Source organism: Seriola dumerili, unplaced genomic scaffold (assembly GCF_002260705.1).
Source record: "Seriola dumerili isolate Sdu_G_001 unplaced genomic scaffold, Sdu_1.0 BDQW01002174.1, whole genome shotgun sequence".
NCBI classification, from domain to species: domain Eukaryota; kingdom Metazoa; phylum Chordata; class Actinopteri; order Carangiformes; family Carangidae; genus Seriola; species Seriola dumerili.
The window spans coordinates 608213-630326 of NW_019176429.1; the positions used below are offsets into that span (position 1 = coordinate 608213).

General features: G+C 39.6%; 1 protein-coding gene across 1 annotated transcript in view; it reads left to right on the forward strand.

Annotated features, from left to right (window-relative positions):
• Positions 1–22114, forward strand: part of piezo1 (piezo type mechanosensitive ion channel component 1) — a 94546-nt gene that overhangs the window by 53976 nt on the left and 18456 nt on the right. Inside the window, exons 13-35 of the mRNA XM_022769029.1 lie at positions 380–482; positions 1668–1846; positions 2055–2203; positions 2476–2634; positions 4232–4341; positions 4957–5123; positions 6458–6634; positions 8907–9032; positions 9338–9538; positions 9766–9970; positions 10994–11098; positions 12629–12785; positions 14300–14543; positions 15609–15705; positions 16028–16193; positions 17111–17200; positions 17934–18016; positions 18668–18730; positions 18829–18929; positions 19756–19900; positions 20719–20787; positions 21713–21885; positions 21984–22093. Of these exons, the coding sequence (XP_022624750.1) occupies positions 380–482; positions 1668–1846; positions 2055–2203; positions 2476–2634; positions 4232–4341; positions 4957–5123; positions 6458–6634; positions 8907–9032; positions 9338–9538; positions 9766–9970; positions 10994–11098; positions 12629–12785; positions 14300–14543; positions 15609–15705; positions 16028–16193; positions 17111–17200; positions 17934–18016; positions 18668–18730; positions 18829–18929; positions 19756–19900; positions 20719–20787; positions 21713–21885; positions 21984–22093 (3179 nt within the window). The remainder of the gene's footprint in view (positions 1–379; positions 483–1667; positions 1847–2054; positions 2204–2475; positions 2635–4231; positions 4342–4956; positions 5124–6457; positions 6635–8906; positions 9033–9337; positions 9539–9765; positions 9971–10993; positions 11099–12628; positions 12786–14299; positions 14544–15608; positions 15706–16027; positions 16194–17110; positions 17201–17933; positions 18017–18667; positions 18731–18828; positions 18930–19755; positions 19901–20718; positions 20788–21712; positions 21886–21983; positions 22094–22114) is intronic.

A 22114-nucleotide genomic window follows, 5' to 3' on the forward strand; every position in this document is an offset into this window, starting at 1 on the left:
TATTTATACCTTATAAGTTCAGCAGCAGAAAGCTCTTCTAGACTCTACTCTTTTCCATACGAACACAAAACATGTCAGGTTTTATATTGTGGCAGTTCATTTAAATAAAGATCTGTGACTGGGCTCCAATTCAAAGTTTTATCCCCTCTATTGGTAATTTGCAGTAGGTTTAATAAACATGCTGGTTTGAACGGAGTAAATGGTCAGATCATTTTGCTGGTTAGAAACAGTTTCCTCAGCTTTTTAAAAACCCAGTGAACTGAATTCTCACTCACCATGTTTTTTTTTCTGTGGGTTTTTCCACCTCTCTGTCTTTTTATTACCTCTCTCTCTCTCTCTCTCTCTCTCTCTCTCTCTCTCTCTCTCTCTCTCTCTCCAGCTTCTGTTTACTTTAACTTTCTGGCTGTTGGTGCGTCAGTCAGTGAAGGAGAACTTCAGCAGGAAGAGGAAAATGGCCACACCACTACAGGAAGTCACTACAGGTCAGACATCTTTTACACACACGCACACACACACACACGCACACGCACACGCTCACGCACGCACACGCACACGCACACGCACACACGTGGTTTAGAGAACAGGCAGGGTGCGGTAGTAAAAGGGGGCAGGGGCAAGGGCGGGGGCAGAGACCCTTAACTATAATCCCTGACCCTTGTGTGCACAACTTCCGCCCTCTTACAGTCTGTGTACAGTGAATACAATGAAAGTATAATAAAATTGGATCTTCTCCATCATATCAAGATGAGTTTCTGATGGGAATAAAGGAGCTATTTGTAAGTTTTCCAATTGTTACATAGATTAACCATAGACTGTACATAAAGATGGTCGTAGCCTCTGTGACGTCACCCACAGGTTTCTGAAGCTCAGAGTGAGCTGCCCCACCATCGCCATCTTGGCAGTGTCTGACTCCGCCCCTAACTCCCAGCTAATCCAAAGATGGACAAAGAGACACTGTGTGGATCTGAGAATTAGGTACATGCCAGTTTGTGACAAGCATACAATGCCCCACCTGTCACTCAAAGAGGCCACGCCCTCAATTCTACATAACTTTAAGCCTCATAAAATATAAACAGGTGAGTTATATAAACAGGTGTCATGAAGGAGGAAATTAGCTCTGAAGACCAAAGCTGTTTTTGTACCAGGCTGTAAACATGTTTATTTCTGCTGTAAAGTTGGACATTTTAACATGGGAGTCTATGGAGACCGACTCACTGTTGGAGCCAGACTCTAGTGGTCATTAGAGGAACTGCAGGTTTTGTCACTTCAGTTCTGGCCTCATGTTTCAGCTTCGGAGGTTAATGCTTGGAGAAACCTTAGAAATAGCTCCTTTAAAAGTTTGCATTTGCATTGGATAATTCACAGAACACAGTTTTCTTGGAACAACTTTCTATCAAAGAAATATTAATGAAAACTATTGATGGCATGTTCTTCCTGACTATCCAAACACTTTTTCTGGACACTGTGCTTTTGAATTTTATAAATATAAAAAGCAAAAAGCCTCCTCAGACCATGTCCTGTCATTATCCTCCCAGATAATTAACCTTTTCAATCTATTGAACCATGCAGGTGTTTTTCTGCATGTACAGTATTTTCTTGTACATTTCTTTCTGAGCTCTAACCCCTCATCCACTCCTCCCTCTCTAACCTGTTACCCTTGACAGCAGAGGCGGCTGGTAATGAGTCAGTGCTGAAGGTTCTGGGAGGCATGGTGATGAGCTGTTACGCCAAATACTGGATTTACGTGTGTGGAGGGATGTTCATCATGGTCTCCTTTGCTGGAAAACTTGTTGGATACAAGATCATCTACATGCTGCTGTTCCTGCTCTGCCTCTGTCTCTATCAGGTAGGAACAGGCCCACAGATCACTGGATTCAGGTTCTCAGACCCCCAGTGATCAGAGTTCAAAGTATTTTCCCTTTTTTTTGTTATGTGCTTTGTGACAAAAAGTTATGTTGTGACAATTTAGTTTCCAGGCAACATACAGTATATCTGCAAATAGCTACAACAGTCGAGGAACAGTGACTTGACTAACGCTTGCTTATTTTTTCCAGGTGTACTATTCTCTCTGGAGGCGTCTGTTGAAGCTTTTCTGGTGGCTTGTTGTGGCCTACACCATGCTGGTGCTCATCTCCATCTACACGTACCAGTTTGAAGACTTCCCTCAGTACTGGAGGAATTTCACTGGTTTCACAGAGGAACAGTACGTTTCTTTTTAATTGAGATTGAGATTGTCCGGCTTCTTACTCATTTCTATACTAAATTGAAACTTCTTTTATATTCACACATTACCTCTTTGAGCTGTGCTCATAGTCTACACAGCGCAAAACATGTGCTGAAATGAACTGCTGGGTCCTTACTAATCCTGTTTCTTCACCTGGGACCAGATTTTCCATGTGGTAATTAAACATGTTAATTTAGGTGTTAGAAGCAGTATATAACTGAAATAATGAAGGTGCACCCTGTCGTCCTCAGGCTGGCAGCCATTGGTCTGGAGACATTTGCTCTGTCTGAACTCTTCACCAGTATTCTGATCCCTGGCTTCTTCCTGCTGGCCTGTATTCTGCAACTGCACTACTTCCACAAACCCTTCATGAGAATCACTAACCTGGAACACGTCACACCTATACACAGGTAACACAACATACAGTACACACTACTACTACTCATGTCAAATCAAAAAGTTTTTTGTTTTATATTGCAGGAGAGAGGAATGAAGTGTCTAGAAGTTGACTAACTCACGCTGTTGAACTTAACTGTTTATTCAGCCTCACGGTCATACAAAAGCAGACTAGCACTCAGCACTTAAGCTGCTGTGACTTAGCTTAACTTCGAACATACAAGGAACTGAAGTCCCTTCTTAACTGTAACACATACATTCCACAGACTGCAGTGACCTCTAGTGGCTAACTTAAACAGAGCCATATCTAAATCACATCACATAAAGACACTGGCAGATCTGAATGGCATGTAAAAAAACAGAAACACCAGAAACTAGAAATGAGACATTACACTTCCTGTAGCACAGCAAGAAAAGCCCCAATAATAAATAAAGGGTTTCAATCCACTGAAACGCGAGAGGGCTTTTAATTTGAAACGATTATTTACACATAATGCAGTAACCTTAACACGACAGATGGGAACGACTTAAAACAAGGCTTCGACCTGTATGAGCACCTATATCAAACACAGGGAGTTAGAAACAAAGACCTGCCTCTAATAAAACTCTGTTACCTTCTGCAGTTGAGGTAAATAAAGGCCGCAGTCACTTTTTGAGGAAAACAGTCGGCTAGATGAAAACTGTCGTGGATCCCAAAGAAAGAAAAGAAAGATACTGTGTCTCTTCTAACTTTCTCTCATGTGGTGATGTCACAGTGAATCCATCTGAAATCACAGCTCAGTCTGTGTCTTTAACTGATGTGTTCGGTGATGTTGTCAGATGACGTCGTGGTTATAAAATCAGGATTTTAGCAGCAGCTTGAAAGTGACTGCTGGTTAACATGCAGCCTTCTAGACAACAGGAACAGAAAAACATGAGAACAGCTTTATTGTGAATTTCGCTGCATTAAAATACTGTATATGTGAGCACAGAGAGGAGGAGAGAATAGGTATATGTGATCCAGCCATATACTAGGTTTTGACCTAGTTTTTATTTAATTGTGTCTTTAAAGAAAACAGGGTGAAGATAATAATAACTCCATCTATTGAAAGCGAAGACAAAAAGCAGCTGATGATGCTGCTGCTGCAGATCAATCACACTATCTCCAAGTCATTTAAAAAACAGTTTAAAACTCATACAAATACCTTATGATGTTTCGCTACTAACATACAGTATGTCAAACTATTTCCCATTCTATTAGTTGACAGAAGTAAACTGAAATAATCTAAGCCCAATGGAGCGCAGGAGACACAGAAAAACATTTTTCATCTTATCTAAGGCAATATTTACCTAATCCTTGTGAAATCAGTTTGGCAGACAGAGGTCATGTAAGTTTCATCCATTTAACTTCAAATGTTGTACATTTGCACAGATTTTTTTTTCTTTTGTAATTTTATTTTTATTTGTTTCACTTAAAAAAAAAAAGTACCCCATCATGAATCAAAAACCAGAAATTGAATAGGACGATCCAGTCTCTTTTAAATGACATAAATCACTTTTTTTTTTCATGAGTGATGTGTTAGTCTGGAATCATTTTCCATCGTCAAGTATAACCACACAATCTGCCTCCAGGAAGAAGAACAGCGAGAGAACTGCGCAGATTGGCTCTGGTAATGTGGGCGGGGACTTTGAAGAGGAGGAAGACCTGGTCACTAACATGGATGAGGAATCTGAAGATGAAGGTAAAAAAAAACAAAAAAACAACATTGGCAGTTTATATTAAAGACACATTTCACAGTTAATTTGTTGCGTATTGACACACAAATCACAGTAAATCATTTCATGTTGTTTATGATTACAAACTACTAACTGACACAAATCAAAGTGGGAAAATGATCATGCTTAATTTAGCAGGTTTGCATTCAGGTCGTCATCAGAATAGTCAACAACTGTACTGAAGTAAAAGTTTGTTACTTCCTCCTGTATAATGATTATGCATGAACTGAACAATACAACAGACAGCCCTTCAAATCTTAACCATCTACTTTCTATATTGTAGCTACAGCCCCCAGTTCCCCTGTCAGTCTCCCGGTTATTCTCTGATAATATAAAGCTTTGGTGGGGAAGACAAAATATAGATAATAATAAAAGCTTCTTCTAAGAACTTGCTGACATGCGTTTTCTATTCATTTGACTGTTAGTGACCTTGAATGTTTTTATGTCAGTGCACTCAAGATCACAAATGTTTCTTAAAGGCCTGATCTGAGCTGATTTCTGCTTCTCTGTTGCTTCCTGTCTACTCCTGTCTAATCCTCTCACTGTCTTTGTTTATCCGTTCTCTCTCTTCCTTTGTTAAGTGGAGTTGATGCCCAGTAAGTGGGGTCTGGTGATGGACAGGCTACTGGTTCTGTCCAGACGATTCTCTGACATTCTCACCAAAGTTCAAGTGTTTCTCTGGATGCTTCTGGAGCTCCACATCCTCAAGATGGTGGCCCTGTTCTCTGTCTGGGTTGCACTCGAAGAGGTAAAAGCAGTGGGAGTGGGTGTTGTGTGTGCAAATTAGATACCTTTCAGTCAATTGTGCCACAATTATGGTATGTAATTATACTCGAAGTGAGTGAGTTTATTGATTGTCATGTTAAGTGAGACTGTCCTCATCACTTTAAGGTTTGATTGTTGCTGCAGAGGTAGAATGTGAACAAAGTAAATACTACAGCAAATAGCTGCAATAATCTTGTGGATACAATGTGGATACAAGCACCAAAATTGGTATGTTTATCCCTCTGGGAAATCCCAATAGCCACTTGAAATTTCACGATGGCCACCATTTTTGGCATAGAAAACATATCTTACCACAGAACTTTACCCACGGGACAGATTGAAATGATTTTGTAATGTAAACCTGTTTTAGACTATGAGGATGTCAAATTCACAACTCTCACATTTCCTCAGAGCTTTATTTGTGCAGTGTCTAATATGTAATGTGAAAAATTCTGCATAAAACACAATGTATTTGTAAACCATTTATTATGAATGATGAACCAAAAGTTCTGGAAGAGTCGACGGTCTACTTGCTCACTTGTCTTAACATTAGCTCACTAGGCTAACTGGGTAGCGCTGGGCTAGTTAGTAAGCTTTTTTTTGTGAGTAATATTTTTTGTAAGTAATCTTTTTGCTGAAATATACTTTCATTTCATTTCTACTTTGTTAAAATGTTGGATTTGACACAAGGATTATTCATATGAGAAAATAGTGGATGCACTCGCAAAACATAAAATTTCCTTGCCAGAAATGGCGGACATCTTGAATTTGTTTCATCAAAAGAGTAATACCCAAGGAGGATTTGTGCCAAGTTAAGCATTTGTATCCACTTTTCAATTTTTTTTTCTTTTTTCTTTTCCCTGAAATATGCAGTAATCTGCTGCTGCGCTGAAAATACAGCATGTCAGTAGTGGACTGACCAGTAAAGAGAAGTGATTTATGTAAGGCTGCTGCACTAGACGAAACATTTACAACACAACCGCTGAGGGGGCCACCCACAGCATGAGCCACAGGCCCAAAACACAAGTAGAAACCTGAAGAACTTCTTTGGCTTTCATAGGAATAAATGCCAAAAATGGATGGATAGATGGATGGATGGATGGATGGATGGATGGATGGATGGATGGATGGATGGATGGATGGATGGATGGATGGATGGATGGATGGATGAATGGGCCACCATTTTAGAACACTTGATATTAGTCTGAGAGATGCATGGTCTGCACATACTGTATATGATAATTGACATAAAGATCTTCTACATTTTCATATTTGCACTATGATCTAAATGTTTTTCTTTCTCTTCTTTGTCTACAGCCGTCTGTGATGAACCTGGTCCTGGTGATCTTGTGGTCTCTGGCGATGCCCTATGGTCGCTTCAGGCCCATGGCTTCCTGTCTGTCTACAGTCTGGGTGTGTGTCATCATCGTGTGTAAGATGCTGTACCAGCTCAGTGTTGTCAACCCTGTCGAGTACTCCAGTAACTGTAGCCTGGTAAGACACATATCATAACACACCATCAACACTATCTGTTTTATTCAGTTAGTCATTAATACCAACACACAGTCCTGGAGGAACACCAGGATAAGAGCAGCAGCCCACAACCTCATCACCTGGGCTGTTGTACTGTCAGGTGTAGTTCCTGGTTAGCTGGTCTTCCTCTAACCCATTTTCTGTCTGGCAGCATCACACAGTAGAACTACTTTATTCAATCAATCAATCAAACTTTATTTGTAAGACACTTTTCATACAGGTTAGTGCAGTTCAAAGAGCTTCACAGATGAAAAGAAAAGGACAAATCAAATAAGAAATCTGACAGTGAGATGCAATAAAATAAATGAAAAAAGATACAATTAATAACAAATAAGAAAATTAACAAGAATAGAACAGATGAAATAGAATAAAATACAATTTACAAAATAATCAGGATAAAATAAGTGAATAAAATAAAGTGACTAATGACTAAAAAGCATATTTAAGAAAAGCCAGGCTGAAGAGGAACATTTCGAGTTTACATTTAAAGCTGCTCTCAAGTCAGATTGTTCCACTGGCTCTTAGCATAAAAGCTAAAAGCTGCCTCACCACAGGTTTGAGTCCTGCGCTTCAGAACAACCAACAGACTGGTACAAGTGGACCTGAGGGGCCGTACTGGTTCATATAGTGTCAGCATGGGGGACATATCTGCCGGTGCAAGGGCTTTAAAAACAAAGAAAAGGATTTTAAAATCAAAACAGAAGCTGACAGGAAACAATGTAGAGACTTTAACACAGGTGTGGTGTGTTCTCTCTCTTATATAGAATTTTATTAAAAGTAAAAGTCCTGTATAGTCACTGTTTAGTGTGTCTGAGAAACATCATGTTTTGAAACTAAGCTCTTCGGTCTTCTTTGCAGCTTGTAGCATTTATGTTTTAGCAGAAATGCTGCACATAAAATCAATTTGCTTGAGTTTTCATTTCATTATGAATGACACACATATTTTACTGTTGCAGTCAAGGTGCCACTAATTTTAAATACTTTATACACTGTTGGTTAATACAAATCAATAACACTGCAGCATATTATTTAAACACACCATGTATTTTTATGTCAAATCTTAAGAAGTTGAAGAAGAGAAGAAGAATAGAGGTAGTCAGTCTGTGAAATTGTTCTTATGTATAGTGCTTGTAATAAATATGCTTAGTTAATTTCCAACACTATATAGTCAAATACATGACCAGCAGTGATATAGAGTGGTGTCTGCATCTGTCTCAGGCATGGATAAGTAATATCACATGTAGTGCTTCGCACTGAGGCTCTGAATGTCTGGAGAGTCCCCTCTTTCACCAGAGCAGCATTTTACTCACTGATGAATTCAGAGATGTGCACAGTGTTTCTGGAGTTCAGCAGACATATAGCAACCTTACTCCTCTAACAGATCAGGAACAGGAGTCTCTCACAAACATACCACATCAAAGACAGAAGCTTTATTAGAGCAATGCTTTGGCACTTTTACGAGTTTGTCTCCTTCAGTAAAACTAATAGCTGTTAAACGCACACACATGCCAGCTGGGAAGGTTTGCTAACTCTTGTATTGTTGTAGAGATGAATCTAACCTCTGTGTCTGCAGTTTAGGTTGTTTACAAGGCAGCAGACTGAGTTTTTCCATGCTCATGCTGAGCCAGTGTTTACTCTCTGCACACTTTCTTAGAGGAACATTTCACCTAAAAGTGGAAAATTTAATGTGGCGCTCAGTAACAGATCTTGATGAAATCATAACATCACAGGAGGAAATACTGCTTTTATTTGAGACCTGTTTTCAGCAGTGGATTAAGCCACATTTGGTCAAAATAAACTAGTGAGTGTACACACCAGTTCAGTCAAACTCATTAATGTTTTTGATAGTTTTTGGAAACAATGGAGCTCTGGAGCTGGATTCCCAGTTTGAATTTAAAGCAAGTTAGTCTTATATGAACAAATTATGCTTTAACCATGCTAATGGACAGAGTTTCGAATGGATGGATTGATAGATAGATGAATGGATAATGGATAGATGTATGAATGGATAACGGATAGAAGGGGGGATGAATGGGTGAATGGATGGATGGATAATTGATGGAGGGATGGATGATGAATGAATGGATGGGTGGATGGATGGATGGATGTTTGGATGGATGAATCAGCTAAGACAGCTGGTGTTGTTATAGAGTAACTTGACCTCCATTGGGAGATGTGAGTGATAAGGTGTTGATTTGTCCATGAATCTGTACCTTTCCTCTTTTCTTAACAGCCATTCACAAATAAAACCAACCTGTTACCAGAGGAGATGATGAACTCGTCTCTGTATAAGGAGCCAGTGGATCCAGCCAACTGGTTTGGCATCAGGAAAGATGCCACAGTACTGGGATACAGCAAGGTACATTCAACGTACAGTTTGTTTCCTATTTGGTTGAACAATGTAAATGATGACTGGAGCATCTTTCAATTCCGATAGTTAGTGTGATATCTGCCTCCTTCCCCGTGGTTCTGAGGAAACATGTTGCTGTTGAATTTGAATGTAGTTGTATTGGGGTGAAGGGAGAAACTTCCAAACCCTGGGATAAGTAAAATCAAAACCGTCTGCATGACTACATCCAACCTTTAAAAGTTTACTTTTCCTCTGTATGTTGAGTCTGCTGATCTGTTAACATGCTTTGGCTCCTGATTGTTTTTTTTTTGCAGAACCATTTAATAGTGCTGATGTTGTTGGTGTTTGAGGCGACAGTGTATCGTCACCAGGCTCACCACTACCGTCAGCTCCAACGCTCTCCCCCCACCATCCCTGCTCTGTTCCCTGCCGCCACCAGGGACTCTCTGGACCAGGGCCTCATACCCTGCTTCAAGTACCTGCTCAACTATGCTTTCTACAAGTTTGGATTAGAGGTAGCTCTGAAACATCACTTGACTGTTGAACCAGGGCTTTTTGGAGCAATGTTTAAATATAGAGCTGTTGTAAACAGAGTTTTTTTTTATTGCAATATCTTTTAGATATTATTGAAAAGATGATGCAAAGTTTATGTTGAGTTTCTCTAGTAGACTGTTCCAGAGCAGAAATGGTTTTGGCTGCAAAAAAGTTATAAAATGACATTTTTTTTTCGATTTGTATAAAGATTTGTTTCCTGATGACGGTGAATGTGATTGGCCAGCGAATGAACTTCTTGGTGATAATCCATGGCTGTTGGTTGGTAGCCATCTTGGTGAAGCGCCGGCGGGCAGCTATCGCCCGGATCTGGCCCAAATATTGTCTCTTCCTGTCCATTTTCATGATCTACCAGTACTTACTGTGTGTGGGTATACCTCCTGCTCTCTGTATAGGTGAGTCCTGATATGAAGTTAAGTGCAACAATATGATACACAACCACAGTAACATTTGCTACTGTAGTTGCATAGGTAGAGCACCTGTACCCTCCGTTAGGGAATAGCACCTATATTGTTTATGAACGTATTGTTCTCAGTTTATGAGATACACCTGTCAAATCTAATGGCATCCCGAACAGTCACCATGCAAAAATCCCATTTTTGGAAAGTTTGTGGAGAGCTGAAGTCATGTCACACTTAAATCTCTGACACAACAGCTTTTGGTTCTCATTGTATTTTCTCACAGGCGTCTCTCATGCCTTTCTTGAAAAGCTGAAACCTCCTACTGGGGTTTTCTCTTCATATTTCAGTTGTTCCTAGACTTTGTTTCTTCTCTGCGGAAATAATCTAACCCCACCCTAGACTTATAACTATTGAAAAGATTTGTCAGTCCCATTTATCGGCACAGAATAATAGAAACACTTGCCATAGGTGTCTTCTGGGCCATTCTTTGTACACTTTGAGAGGCAGAGCAGTTTTACAGTGCTGCTGATAGCAGCCTGATATCAAGCTTAAAGTCAGTGTACTGTGCTCTTCAGTCCAGTCTGGTCTGGGTATCATCCATAATTCATTTGTAATTTAAAAACAAAATAAATATAAATTTGTTTTAAAACCAGAATAGAAAAAACGTTTTTTGGTGTCAGAATAAAAAAATGAAAAACCAATGAAAAACAAACAAAAAACCAGAAAATCCAATTTTGGTTTTTGCAAATTAAATTTTTCATTTTCCATTTAGCAAAAACAGTAGAACAGTGGACAGACAGGAAGAGGAGGCAGGTGATAGCCAGAACCAGTACTTTGGTCACAAAGTTCAATTATCTCATTTACAATATATGTTGTTTAAAGCAGACTTTAGACATGCTCCACATGACATCACATAGCACTCTGCTGAAGGTTCACTATGAGAGTTGAAACAGTGTTACATTGTGTACTGTGCCTACCTACCTGTACCTACCTGTACTTCCTGTGTGTCTCCTGCAGACTACCCATGGAGGTGGAACACTCCAGTGTTGATGAACTCGGCTCTCATTAAATGGATCTATCTGCCTGACTTCTTCACTGTGCCTAACTCCAAAAACCTCATAGGTCAGTTTGTCTGAATATGCATCTGTGTGTCTTTGTCTCTGTCTATTCATTCATTCATTCATTCATTCATTCATTCATTCATTCATTCATTCATTCATTCAGCTCATAGTGTAAGTGATTGAAATGAATCAGTGAATGAGAACAGTATTTAAAGTGATTGAAAAAGAAAGTGAGAGCAGTAGAGTGAGTATGACATGGCTGTGCTTCTACATGAAGCTGAATTATACCTGTCAGCCATGAGCAGATCGTTTACATGTAATACTTTTCTATTACCCAGCCTTTTTTTGTTATTTTGTTGTCATAGCTACAACTCTTATGCTAAAGTTTCTTTAAAATAAATACATTAACGTAGTTGGTGATTAGAAAGCCTTTATTGTCATTGTACAAAATATACAACAAAATATAGAATGCTACTCCTGATCACTGCAAACAGAAACACAAGTTAAGGACACAAAAATAATTTTGCACTTAAAATTGAATAAATCTTTAAAAGAAGCTTTGCTGAGTAAGCTATTATTTACAGTGAATATTAAAATACTGATACTTAAAACAGCTCAGCAGATGATGGCAGTCCTTGTATCGTGCACACATTTAAGGAATTCATAGTTCTTGTGGCCCAGGGAAAGAAACTATTTTTAAGTCTGTTAGTCCAGCTTTTGATGCACCTGTACAGCCAACCAGAGGGCAGGAGGTTGAACAGGTGGTGCCCAGGATGGAAGGGATCCTTAATTATTTTTCTGGCTCTGCTGAGGCACCGAGAGCAAAAGATGTCTTCCAGGGAAGGCATGTTTTTGGCCGTTCTTGATGACCCTCTGCAAACTAAACAAAACTGTTTAGTTTTAGTGAAGCACTCTCAGAAAGTGAATTCGCTGCTGGGTGACCAAAACAAAAAGAAACAGCGCCCTCATGTGTGTAAACCAGTTTGATCAATGAGTCCAGACATGTGAAATGTTTCTGCACCTTCAGCAGCTCAGTTCATCTTTATTTAAGTCAGTGTCACATGAGCTCAGCCCAGAGTACCAGAGTGAGGCAGCAGTATACTTGAGAAGATGATGGTGAGGATGATCATGATGATAGGGATGAAGATGAAGATGAAGATGAAGATGAAGATGAAGATAAAGATAAAGATAAAGATAAAGATAAAGATAAAGATGAAGATGAAGATGATGATGCTGATGCTGATGATGCTGATGCTGATGATGAGGATGATGCTGATGATGAGGATGATGCTGATGCTGATGATGCTGATGCTGATGCTGATGATGATGATGATGCTGATGCTGATGCTGATGATGCTGATGCTGATGATGAGGATGATGCTGATGCTGCTGATGCTGATGATGAGGATGATGCTGATGCTGCTGATGCTGATGCTGATGATGCTGATGATGAGGATGATGCTGATGCTGCTGATGCTGATGCTGCTGATGCTGATGATGATGATGATGATGATGCTGATGATGATGCTGATGATGATGCTGATGATGATGCTGATGATGATGGTGTATTGTGTTGTGTGTGTGTCCACAGCGGACTTTGTGCTGCTGATGTGTGCGTCTCAGCAGTGGAAGGTGTTTGAGTGTGAGCACACTGAGGACTGGATGGTTCTGGCAGGAGAGAACACAGACGAGCCTAACCCAATGGAGGGACGACTGTTTAACCCTGCACCCAACTTCATTAACTGCAGGTAAACACACCATGTGCCTGTCTGTCTCACTGTCATACTGACACCAGAGAGAGGTGTACCTGGTACACCTCTCTCTGGCAGATGGATCATGTGACCACACAGAAATGTTATGATAAGATTTTTTCCCTATCTTGAACACTAAGATATGTAAGTAGTACATTTTACAGTTACAACAATAAACATCATGCAAGTTCCACTCAACAGTAAATCTCACTGAGCAGTGACATACATCAAATGTTGTATATATCCAAGTCATGAATAGAAAAATAAGATATAATTATATCTAACTGCAGCCTATGATTAAATTCACTGAACTCTTATAAACACTGTGATTTTTAGCTTTAACTATGTAATGAAGACACACATATCTGACATTTCTTTATCACAGTGTCTTATTTCATATCAATAGACATAGACACACATACATAGACACAGACATACATTTGAAATGAGCTAAGATCAGATCGTGTCCACTAGGTGGTCTGTGCTGCACTATGGACTAGGCAAGTTTATTTATTCAAAGTGCTTTACAGAGGCATGGAAGTACATGAACATAGAACATTAAGGTGACTTTAAAATAGCAAACAATAAAACAGTAAAAGCACATTTCAATAAATACATATAAAAATATTTAATTGCATAAGACCAGGTCGGAAGCTTAGGACACCATTTTAAAAGGGGTGCTGCAATGTTAAAAGACATACCGACAAGCAAATGCACAAGATTAAAAGATGTCATGTATGTGATTTATGGGAGAGCTGCAGCAAACAGTGATGTTTTATGTCCTGATTTAAGGACATTAGAGTTTAAGCAGGTGTTCAGGAAGCTTGTTCCACAGGTGAGGAGCAGAGAAACTCAAAGCTGCTTCACCTGGCTTTGTTCTGATTCAGGGAACACAGAGTGAACCTGTCTCAGAGGACCCGAGGGGCCTGGATACTTCATATTGAACAAATAGATCAGAGACGTGTTTGTACCCGAGACCATTTAGGTCTTTATAGACAAGCCAGACTTGCGATGTAAGGAGTGGTGTGACGTGCTCCTCTTATAGTGAGGACTCTGCACAAGCTGCAGCTGAGAGCTGTGAAGACACCGTTACAATAGTCCAGTCTGATGAAAAGAAATGCAGGACTAGCACTTTTCTTTTCTTATCCACCATTCAAAGTGCTTTACACTTCAAGTCATATTCACCCATTCACTCACACATTCACTCACACATTCACTCACACATTCACTCACACAGCACTTTGAGTATGCATCTATTACACACATACACACAGATGATACATTGGGGATAATTTGGGGTTGGGTATCTTGCCCAATGACAGCTACATATGCAGACTGTTCATTATTAATAGAAGCTCATCATGCAGAAGCTAAATGGCTGAATGTTGGACTCACACTTTAAATTCTGACTTGGTCCCCCCCCCCCCCCCCCCATACCCCTGCGAGCATCCTCGACAGTAAATAAGGCGGTAATGCTAGAGATGAAATCTGTCTTTCCCTTCGTCCTCCAGGAGTTACCTGGACATGGCTAAAGTTCTGGTGTTTCGTCACCTCTTCTGGTTCGTGCTGTCGGTGGTCTTCATCACTGGAGCCACCAGGATCTCTGTGTTTGGACTGGGCTACCTGCTGGCCTGCTTCTTTTTCCTGCTGTTTGGAACCCAGCTGTTGGTCAAAACCTCCAGGACCCGTCTGGCCCTGTGGGACTGTCTCATCATCTATAATGTGGCAGTCATTATATCTAAAAACATGTTATCAGTAAGTATAGATATCATGGTGCTACGGTGCTAGTGTCCAGGTTTCTCTGACTTTTTGTCTTCAGTAAAATATGTTACTGAAAGAATTTGCCATTTTAACAAATGGTGGCAGCTACTGGGAAATGTGTTCTAACAAATCAGAAACTGGGAGGTGATGAAATTGAGTAAAAACAGACTCAGTATGTGAACAGAAGGTACAAAGACAAACCAGCTTCACTGATGCTGAATGTTGTAGGTAAGACATTCTAATAAACCACACTTCTCCATAGTTACGGTATCGATTAGTAACACCATGTCAATTCTGATTATTTTGTGCAACGAGCCAGTGAAGAGAACACAGATTTGACCATTTTAAATCTCCGAACTAAGTGAATCAGCCATCATGCAATGTTAACATCATTCAGTTAATGTAGAATCTTGGTTTTTAGTGTCTTATCAAACCATAATCTCACAACCTGACCTGGAAAAAGTCATTCATGCGTTCATTTTCTCAAGACTGTAACTCCCTCCTCTCTAGTGTAGTCTTAAAGTCTCTCTCCCCCCTCCAACTAGTTCAGATTCCAGCAGCTCAGATTCTTACAGGTTTTAACAGACACATCACATCACCCTGATCCTCGCTTCCCTTCACTGGCTCCCTGTCTGTTTTAGATTTGATTTAAAGATTTTACTGATCACTGTTGAAGCACGCCCGGGGGCCTAGGAGCTGCCAGCCAGTACGCAGTTTTAGATCCTCAGTTCAGGCCCTTCCGGTTGTTTCAAAGTCGAAGCTTGACCGTGCTTTTTCCATCAAGACCCCTCAATTTTGGAACGACCTGCCCGATGAGATGAGGCTGAATCAGTGACTTCTTTTAAATCACTTCTTAAAACTGATTTTTATATCATCTAGTCTCTGTAATGTAAAAAAGTATATTGTACATCTTCCCTCTTAACTTCACCTTTTCTCTGTTTTTGCGCCTCTTGCCATTATTGCTTCTGCCTCGATTGTCAAAGGGCTTTGTAAACTGTAAAAACAGTGACCTGTCCAAGGAAACACTGACTTGTGTGTTTCTCTGTGTTTGTGTTTCAGATATTGGCGTGTGTGTTTGTGCATGAAATGCAGCAGGGCTTCTGTTGGGTGATTCAGCTCTTCAGCCTGGTTTGTACAGTCAAAGGATATTATGACCGTAAGTGTTTCAATAATGATAATATCACACCGCAACAATGATCATCTATACATTAGGAATAGTATCTGTATGAATTAATCCAAGAATAATTTATGAATTTATTATGTTTTGTACTGTATCTATATTTATGAAGGACAAGGGATTTGGTATTAAACAGTGTTGAGTCTGGAACATTGAGCTTTAAATATTATATTGCTTTTTTGTATCATGTCATGTCTTTGAAATAATGAATAGGTATTGCTTTCACATGTTGTTCAGATATCTTCAGCACAACGTCTTTTTATCTCACTCTTTGTCTCTGCATGTTTTTGTTTCCTGACAGCAAAAGCAGTGAGTGACAAGACCTGCAGCCTTCCTGTGGAGGAGGCGGGAATCATCTGGGACAGTATCTGTTTTCTCTGCCTGTTACTGCAGAGGAGAGTCTTCCTCAGTTTCTACTTCCTGCATGTGACAACAGAGCTGCAGGCATCTGCCAAACAGGCCTCCAGGTAAAACATAATGCCCCAAGCCTGCCATGCTGGCACAACTGCTTTGCAAGAAAAAGGACAGTGAGACTGATAAAGTGAGAAAATGCGGGTCGACTTGAGGTCTCTACTGCACTGCTTACTGCTTACTGACATCCCTAACTCATAAGTTGCTTTTGGTAAAAGCGTCTGCCAAATGAGTAAATGTAAATGTAATTATTATTATTTATTGGGGGGCTCAGGAGATAGAGTGGGTGGTCCACTAACCAGAAGGTCGGTGGTTCGATCCCCGGCTCCTCCAATCCACGTGTTGAAGTATCATTGGGCAAGTTACTGAACCCCAAAGTGCCCCCGATTTATCATTAGTGTGTGTGTGATAGAGATGCATATATAGCTGTGTACATAGCAAGTATGAATGTGTGTGTGAATGTGTGAATGTGAGTCAGTAGTGTAAAGTGCTTTGAGCGGTCATTAAGACTAAAAAAGCTCTCCATACTGTAAATGCGCTCCATTTACTTACAGTGCTTATGAAAACTATGCACACAAGTTTTCATGTTTTAACAATTACCAACATCAAATGAAAATAGATTTAATGTGGCCTTATTGACCCACTAGTGTGAAGGTGAAGAACTGATTCTAATTAGCTAAAAATATACAAATAAAATTACACTTGAATAAGGAATTTTATATAAAGCCAGCTGGTTTCACAGAATTAGTTAAATGCCACATTAAAACTACTTGGGTCACTTTATTCAAAGTAACATATCATCATCTGGTAATTAGCTGCTGTTAGATCAGGTTCAGGTATTGGCCCCTTTGATAGACTCAGATGTGGAAGAAGACCCCAAATGTACAGTCTTCTATAATTAATTAGACACAGTTCATTTGTTCATTTAAATATTTTGCTAATAAATGCATTGACGACTGTTTCTTCCTTCCAGGGGGTTTGAGCTCTTCAGAGCCAGTATCGTGAAGAACATTAAGTTCCACCAGCAAACAGAGAAGAAGTCTCTGTCACAGCTCAAGAGATCGTAAGTGTTCACAGTAGACAGACAGACAGACAGACAGACAGATAGATAGATAGATACATACATACTTACAGGACGATAGATAGATAGATAGATAGATAGATACATACATACTTACAGGAGGTGCAGTAACAGTGCAGCAAAGAACAAGTAGAAATATAACGCTGGATGAAAAGCCTTCAGTACTAGCTCATAGCAATTTTGGACACATAGTCTATATCAGAATAAACATAAATGAGGCCGAATGTGCAAAAATAATTTGCACCACAAATAGGGTATGTTGCATTTTCTGCCCTTATCATTATTAAATTTCAAGTTTAATATTTTGGTTTATATTTGTAGTTGTTTCAACCACTTTAAAGATACTGGTCTTAATTATCTGTTCTTACAAAACATGTGTGAGTGTGTAAAATGACCACTGGATGTCAGTATATACACATTGTTGCACACCTCTTTTCTAGCTTCAAAGTCTTTAAAATCAAGTCCACTCTTAATGAACTAGTGTAATTAACAAAATCACACAAGTTCTAGTTTGAGATTTGAAAATCCAAAAATACCACCGAATCAGAGGATCCCCACCAAATGAAATGTGTGGGCTGAATCTGGAACCTAAATGTAACAGCAACAATCCAACAGGTCGATCCTGGAAACATGGAGTTACATTAGCTCACAGTAAATATTATGAACTGGTAACATCCTTCTTCCTCCTTGTCCTCCTCCTGTGCTCTTCTCTCAGGATGCAGAGAATTCGCTCCAAGCAGCAGAAGTACAGAGACGGACACAAAACAAGTGAAGACTCCAGCGAGAGTCAGACTGCTGGTAGGACTATTAATAATTAATGATAAACTAACATTCAGCTAACTCCAGCCCTGCCATTCTCATATGGGCCTGCCAATAACAACCATGTCTTTAGCTGCAGATGCAGCACTGCTCAGGGGTTTGAACCGGTTGATGTCAGTCACTTGGTCTGTCCACAGGGTTTCAGAGGGAATATTGCACTGACTGTAGTCACTTTGTAGAATAATATTTTTCTTTTCTGTATCTTATATTCTTGTCTGTCCATCTTTTTTTTTCTTCCTCCCTGTGCTGTTTGCCTGTCTTTCTTTCACATTTCACATTTCATTCCTTCATTCTTTCTCCAGCTGATCTGAAATCCTGTAAATAAGTAAACAGGAGATACAAGTATTTCATGTGACAGTGAACTAAAGTGTACTGTTCTTCACAAAGAGTACCACTCATTGTTACTGGAGAACATTTTACTCTTAATACATTTTTTTGTTTAGCTGCATGAATCCATGAAAAAAATCCAAAACAATATTCCATGAAAACTGCTGAGTATCTGAATGTAATCTGTATATTCATGTTTCCGTAAAGATGACCTAGTGACATTTGTTCCAGCGTGTTTTTAATCCCGTTATAAGTAAAGGTCTGACATTCCTCCAACCCAAACCTTCCCTTGTTTCCTTCCAGAGACTCAGACAGACAAGAAGTCCAGGAAGAAGTGGTACCAGCCATGGCTGGACCACGCTACAGGTATGACAAACAGACTGGAAGAGTGAAGTAAGACTTCTGATGATCTCCATACAGTGAGGTGAAGGAGGTTGTGATATGTGATATTTTCCCGCTCACAGTGCTCCATTCAGGAGAGTACTACCTGTTTGAATCAGACAGTGAGGATGAAGAGGAGCTGCAGTCTGAAGAACAGAAGCCTCAGAAACAGACCGCCTTTCAGGTCAGACACACAAGTCATTCAGTATATAGTAAATCTGTACTGATTTACTATAGGGGTCTTATATTAATAAATTTGTCATCATGCATGCAACGTTATAGTTTACTCATCAGCTATAATGAGAGTTTGTGGCCAATACCAGATCTATGCTGCAGTAAACAAAATATGATTTTAAACTAATGACTCATTTCATATAATGCATATAGTTACAGTTGTTTTGCTGTGTTTGGCATGCAGTGTTGAAACTCTAATTTACAATAGTTCAACAGATAACTGCATATTTCAGGGAAATCTTCAAAATGTGGATACAAATGCTAAACTTGAAACAAATCCCCCTTTGCTATTTCTCTTTTAACAGCGTAGAAGGAGAAATTCAGTACACTGTGAAAAATTAAATGAAAGTATATTTCAGCAAAAATATTACTCACAAAAAAGTTACCTAGCCTAGTGCTAATGAGTTAGCCTAGTGAGCTAATGTTAAAGTAAACAAGAAAAAGTGTTGACTTTTACAGAATTTTTGGTTCATCATTCATTATAAATGGTTTGTAAATACATTGTATTTTATGAATTTTTCACATTACATATTAGACATTGCTCAAATAAAGCTCTGAGGAAATGTGAGAGTTGTGAATTTGACATCCTCATAGTCTAAAACAGGTTTACATTACAAAATCATTTCAATCTGTCCCGTGGGTAAAATTCTGTGGTAAAATATGTTTCCTGTGTCAGAAATTGTGGCCATCTTGAAATTTTGAAAGTTTATTGCAGTAACCTGCTGCACTACATACAGTATGTTTATTGTGTTGCTGATTTTTGTTTCCCTCCTCAGCTGGCGTACCAGGCGTGGGTGACCAATGTGAAAACAGCTCTTAGAGAACGTCAGAGACGCCAGCGACAGTCGAGGAGGATTGAGAGAAAAGAGAAAGAGAGAGAAGGAGGGGTGGAGGCACAACAGGAGGCTTTATCTTTAATAGGTCAGATATTCTTGCATCCATTTCCTGCCAGAGCAGATGCGAAGACACAATGATAGAGTAAAGTGGAGGGGAGAAACTGTGGCTGTAGTATTCAGTGTTGTGGTCAGGTCAGGTGGAGAGCATGTAACTTTTCCTTCAGTCTTTCTTCTAACTTGTGAGGCAGTGACTTGTTCTTTCACTGGTTGCATCAGTTATTCAATTCAAGCTTATTTAATGGTCATTTAATTAATGACCACAGTGTGAAGGACACCCACACCCACTAAATGTTCTCAAGTTCATCATTTATTAGAGTAAATCACCTGTCTGTTGCCTGTCATGACAGAATGTGGTCTGAGACACACCTGCTGTAGAGGGAACTGTGAAGTTTTGAGCACAGCAGGTGTTTATATGTCTGTCTGTCTGTCTGTCTGTCTGTGGACAGATATTTGTCTCTGCGACTCACAACCTGCAAGATACATATACAACTTTACAGGTGTGTAGTTGAGGTCAAAATGGAGGTTTGAAGATGGGTGTGGTCTGACCCATGAATACGAGTATATATATGAATATAATAATAACTTATGAGTCGACATGTTGACGAGCGTCATGGCTGGTGTGAACCCAGTCAATAACTACAGATACATTCACTATATTTACTACTTATGTATGTACTTACTGATGTTTTAGGGTCACATGACACCCAGACTCATTTATGCAAGCAGGAGTTATTGTCAACGTTAGGGTGAATGTAATGCAAGTCAATGTAATGTCATTTGATGTGATGGAAATGCTGTTTTTTGTGTGTGCGTGTGTGCGTGTGTTGGTGTGTGTGTGTGTAGGTTGTAGCGACAATGATGTGTTTGAGGATCCTGTCATTCAGGAGGAGGTGGAGGAAGAGCAGGAGTCTGGTAGGTTCATGCTGCTGTGTCTACTCATCATGTTACTAAATAGTGTATAACTCAATTAGGAATCATGACATAAAAAGGTCGCGGTGACCTCACAAAACACAGTTTTAGCCTCTTGAACCTGATATCTCAAGGCTACCGTAAGGAAATTTGTTTAGATTTAGCACAAACATTGACTTGGACTCATGGATAAACTGATCACATTTTGGTGGTCAAAGGTCACAGTGATCTCCCATTCTTGTGAATGCAATATATCAAGAATGTCCAGGGGGAACTTCATTGCTCACTTCTGCCACACTGTGACCTCACAAAACATGTTTTTGGTCATAACTTACAAATTCATTCACTAGGTATGACACAATTTAACTCAAATGTCTATAAAGATAAAATTAAGTGATGACATTTTATAACCAAAGGTCAACTTCACTGTGACATCATAATGTTCTGTAAAAGCACTTCTGGTTATTATTCAACACTGTAACTCAGGAAGGAGAGACTGTGACCATATTTGCTGTAACTTGGATGGTTGGTGGATGAAACAACCACGAGACAGGGATTCTAGTTTTGATTGTATTTGATCTTATTGTTTAAACCATTGCACTGAAGAAACACAATTCCAGTCATTCATTTACAGTGAATAATGTCTATTCTATAATGTCTATAGAGAGAATGACAATAAATAGTTATTTGTACCTTGTAAAGTCAGTACCACGCAGTAGGTCTACAAGAAAGAGTTGGTAGAACTATAAGAATATTTTGGTCCTTGTCATTTCTGTACATACATTTAGAAACAGTCCAAAGTCACAGAAGCCAGTATTTTCAAAATATACAAAATATGTACATAGAGGACATTTTGTGAGGAATCTGCTGAATCTACAGTCTGCTACCTTTACTATATCTCCTGCTTCCTCCCCACCCCCACCTACAGGTCATGGTGAGATGGTTCAGAGGATCTTGGATATCTTGCGTTTCTTATGGGCTATAGTTTTGGCCATGGTGGACGGACTGACTCAGTGGCTTAATCTTCTGACTAAACAGTACAGAGAGACATCTACAGTCCTGTGCAATGAACGCTACTCGATCATACACAAGATACAGCAGGTAAAAACAATACACACACACACACACACACACACACACACACACACACACACACACACACACACTCTAACTTGTGTGTGTTTCCTTCTGATTGGCAGCATCAAACAGCAGCAGACTCCACAGATGACCAGGTGTCTCAGGGCAGTGAGAGTCCCACACTGGAGACGTGTTTGGACGAGACAGATGCAGAAAATACCACCAGATACAGGTGAGTGTGAAGAACGGTGTC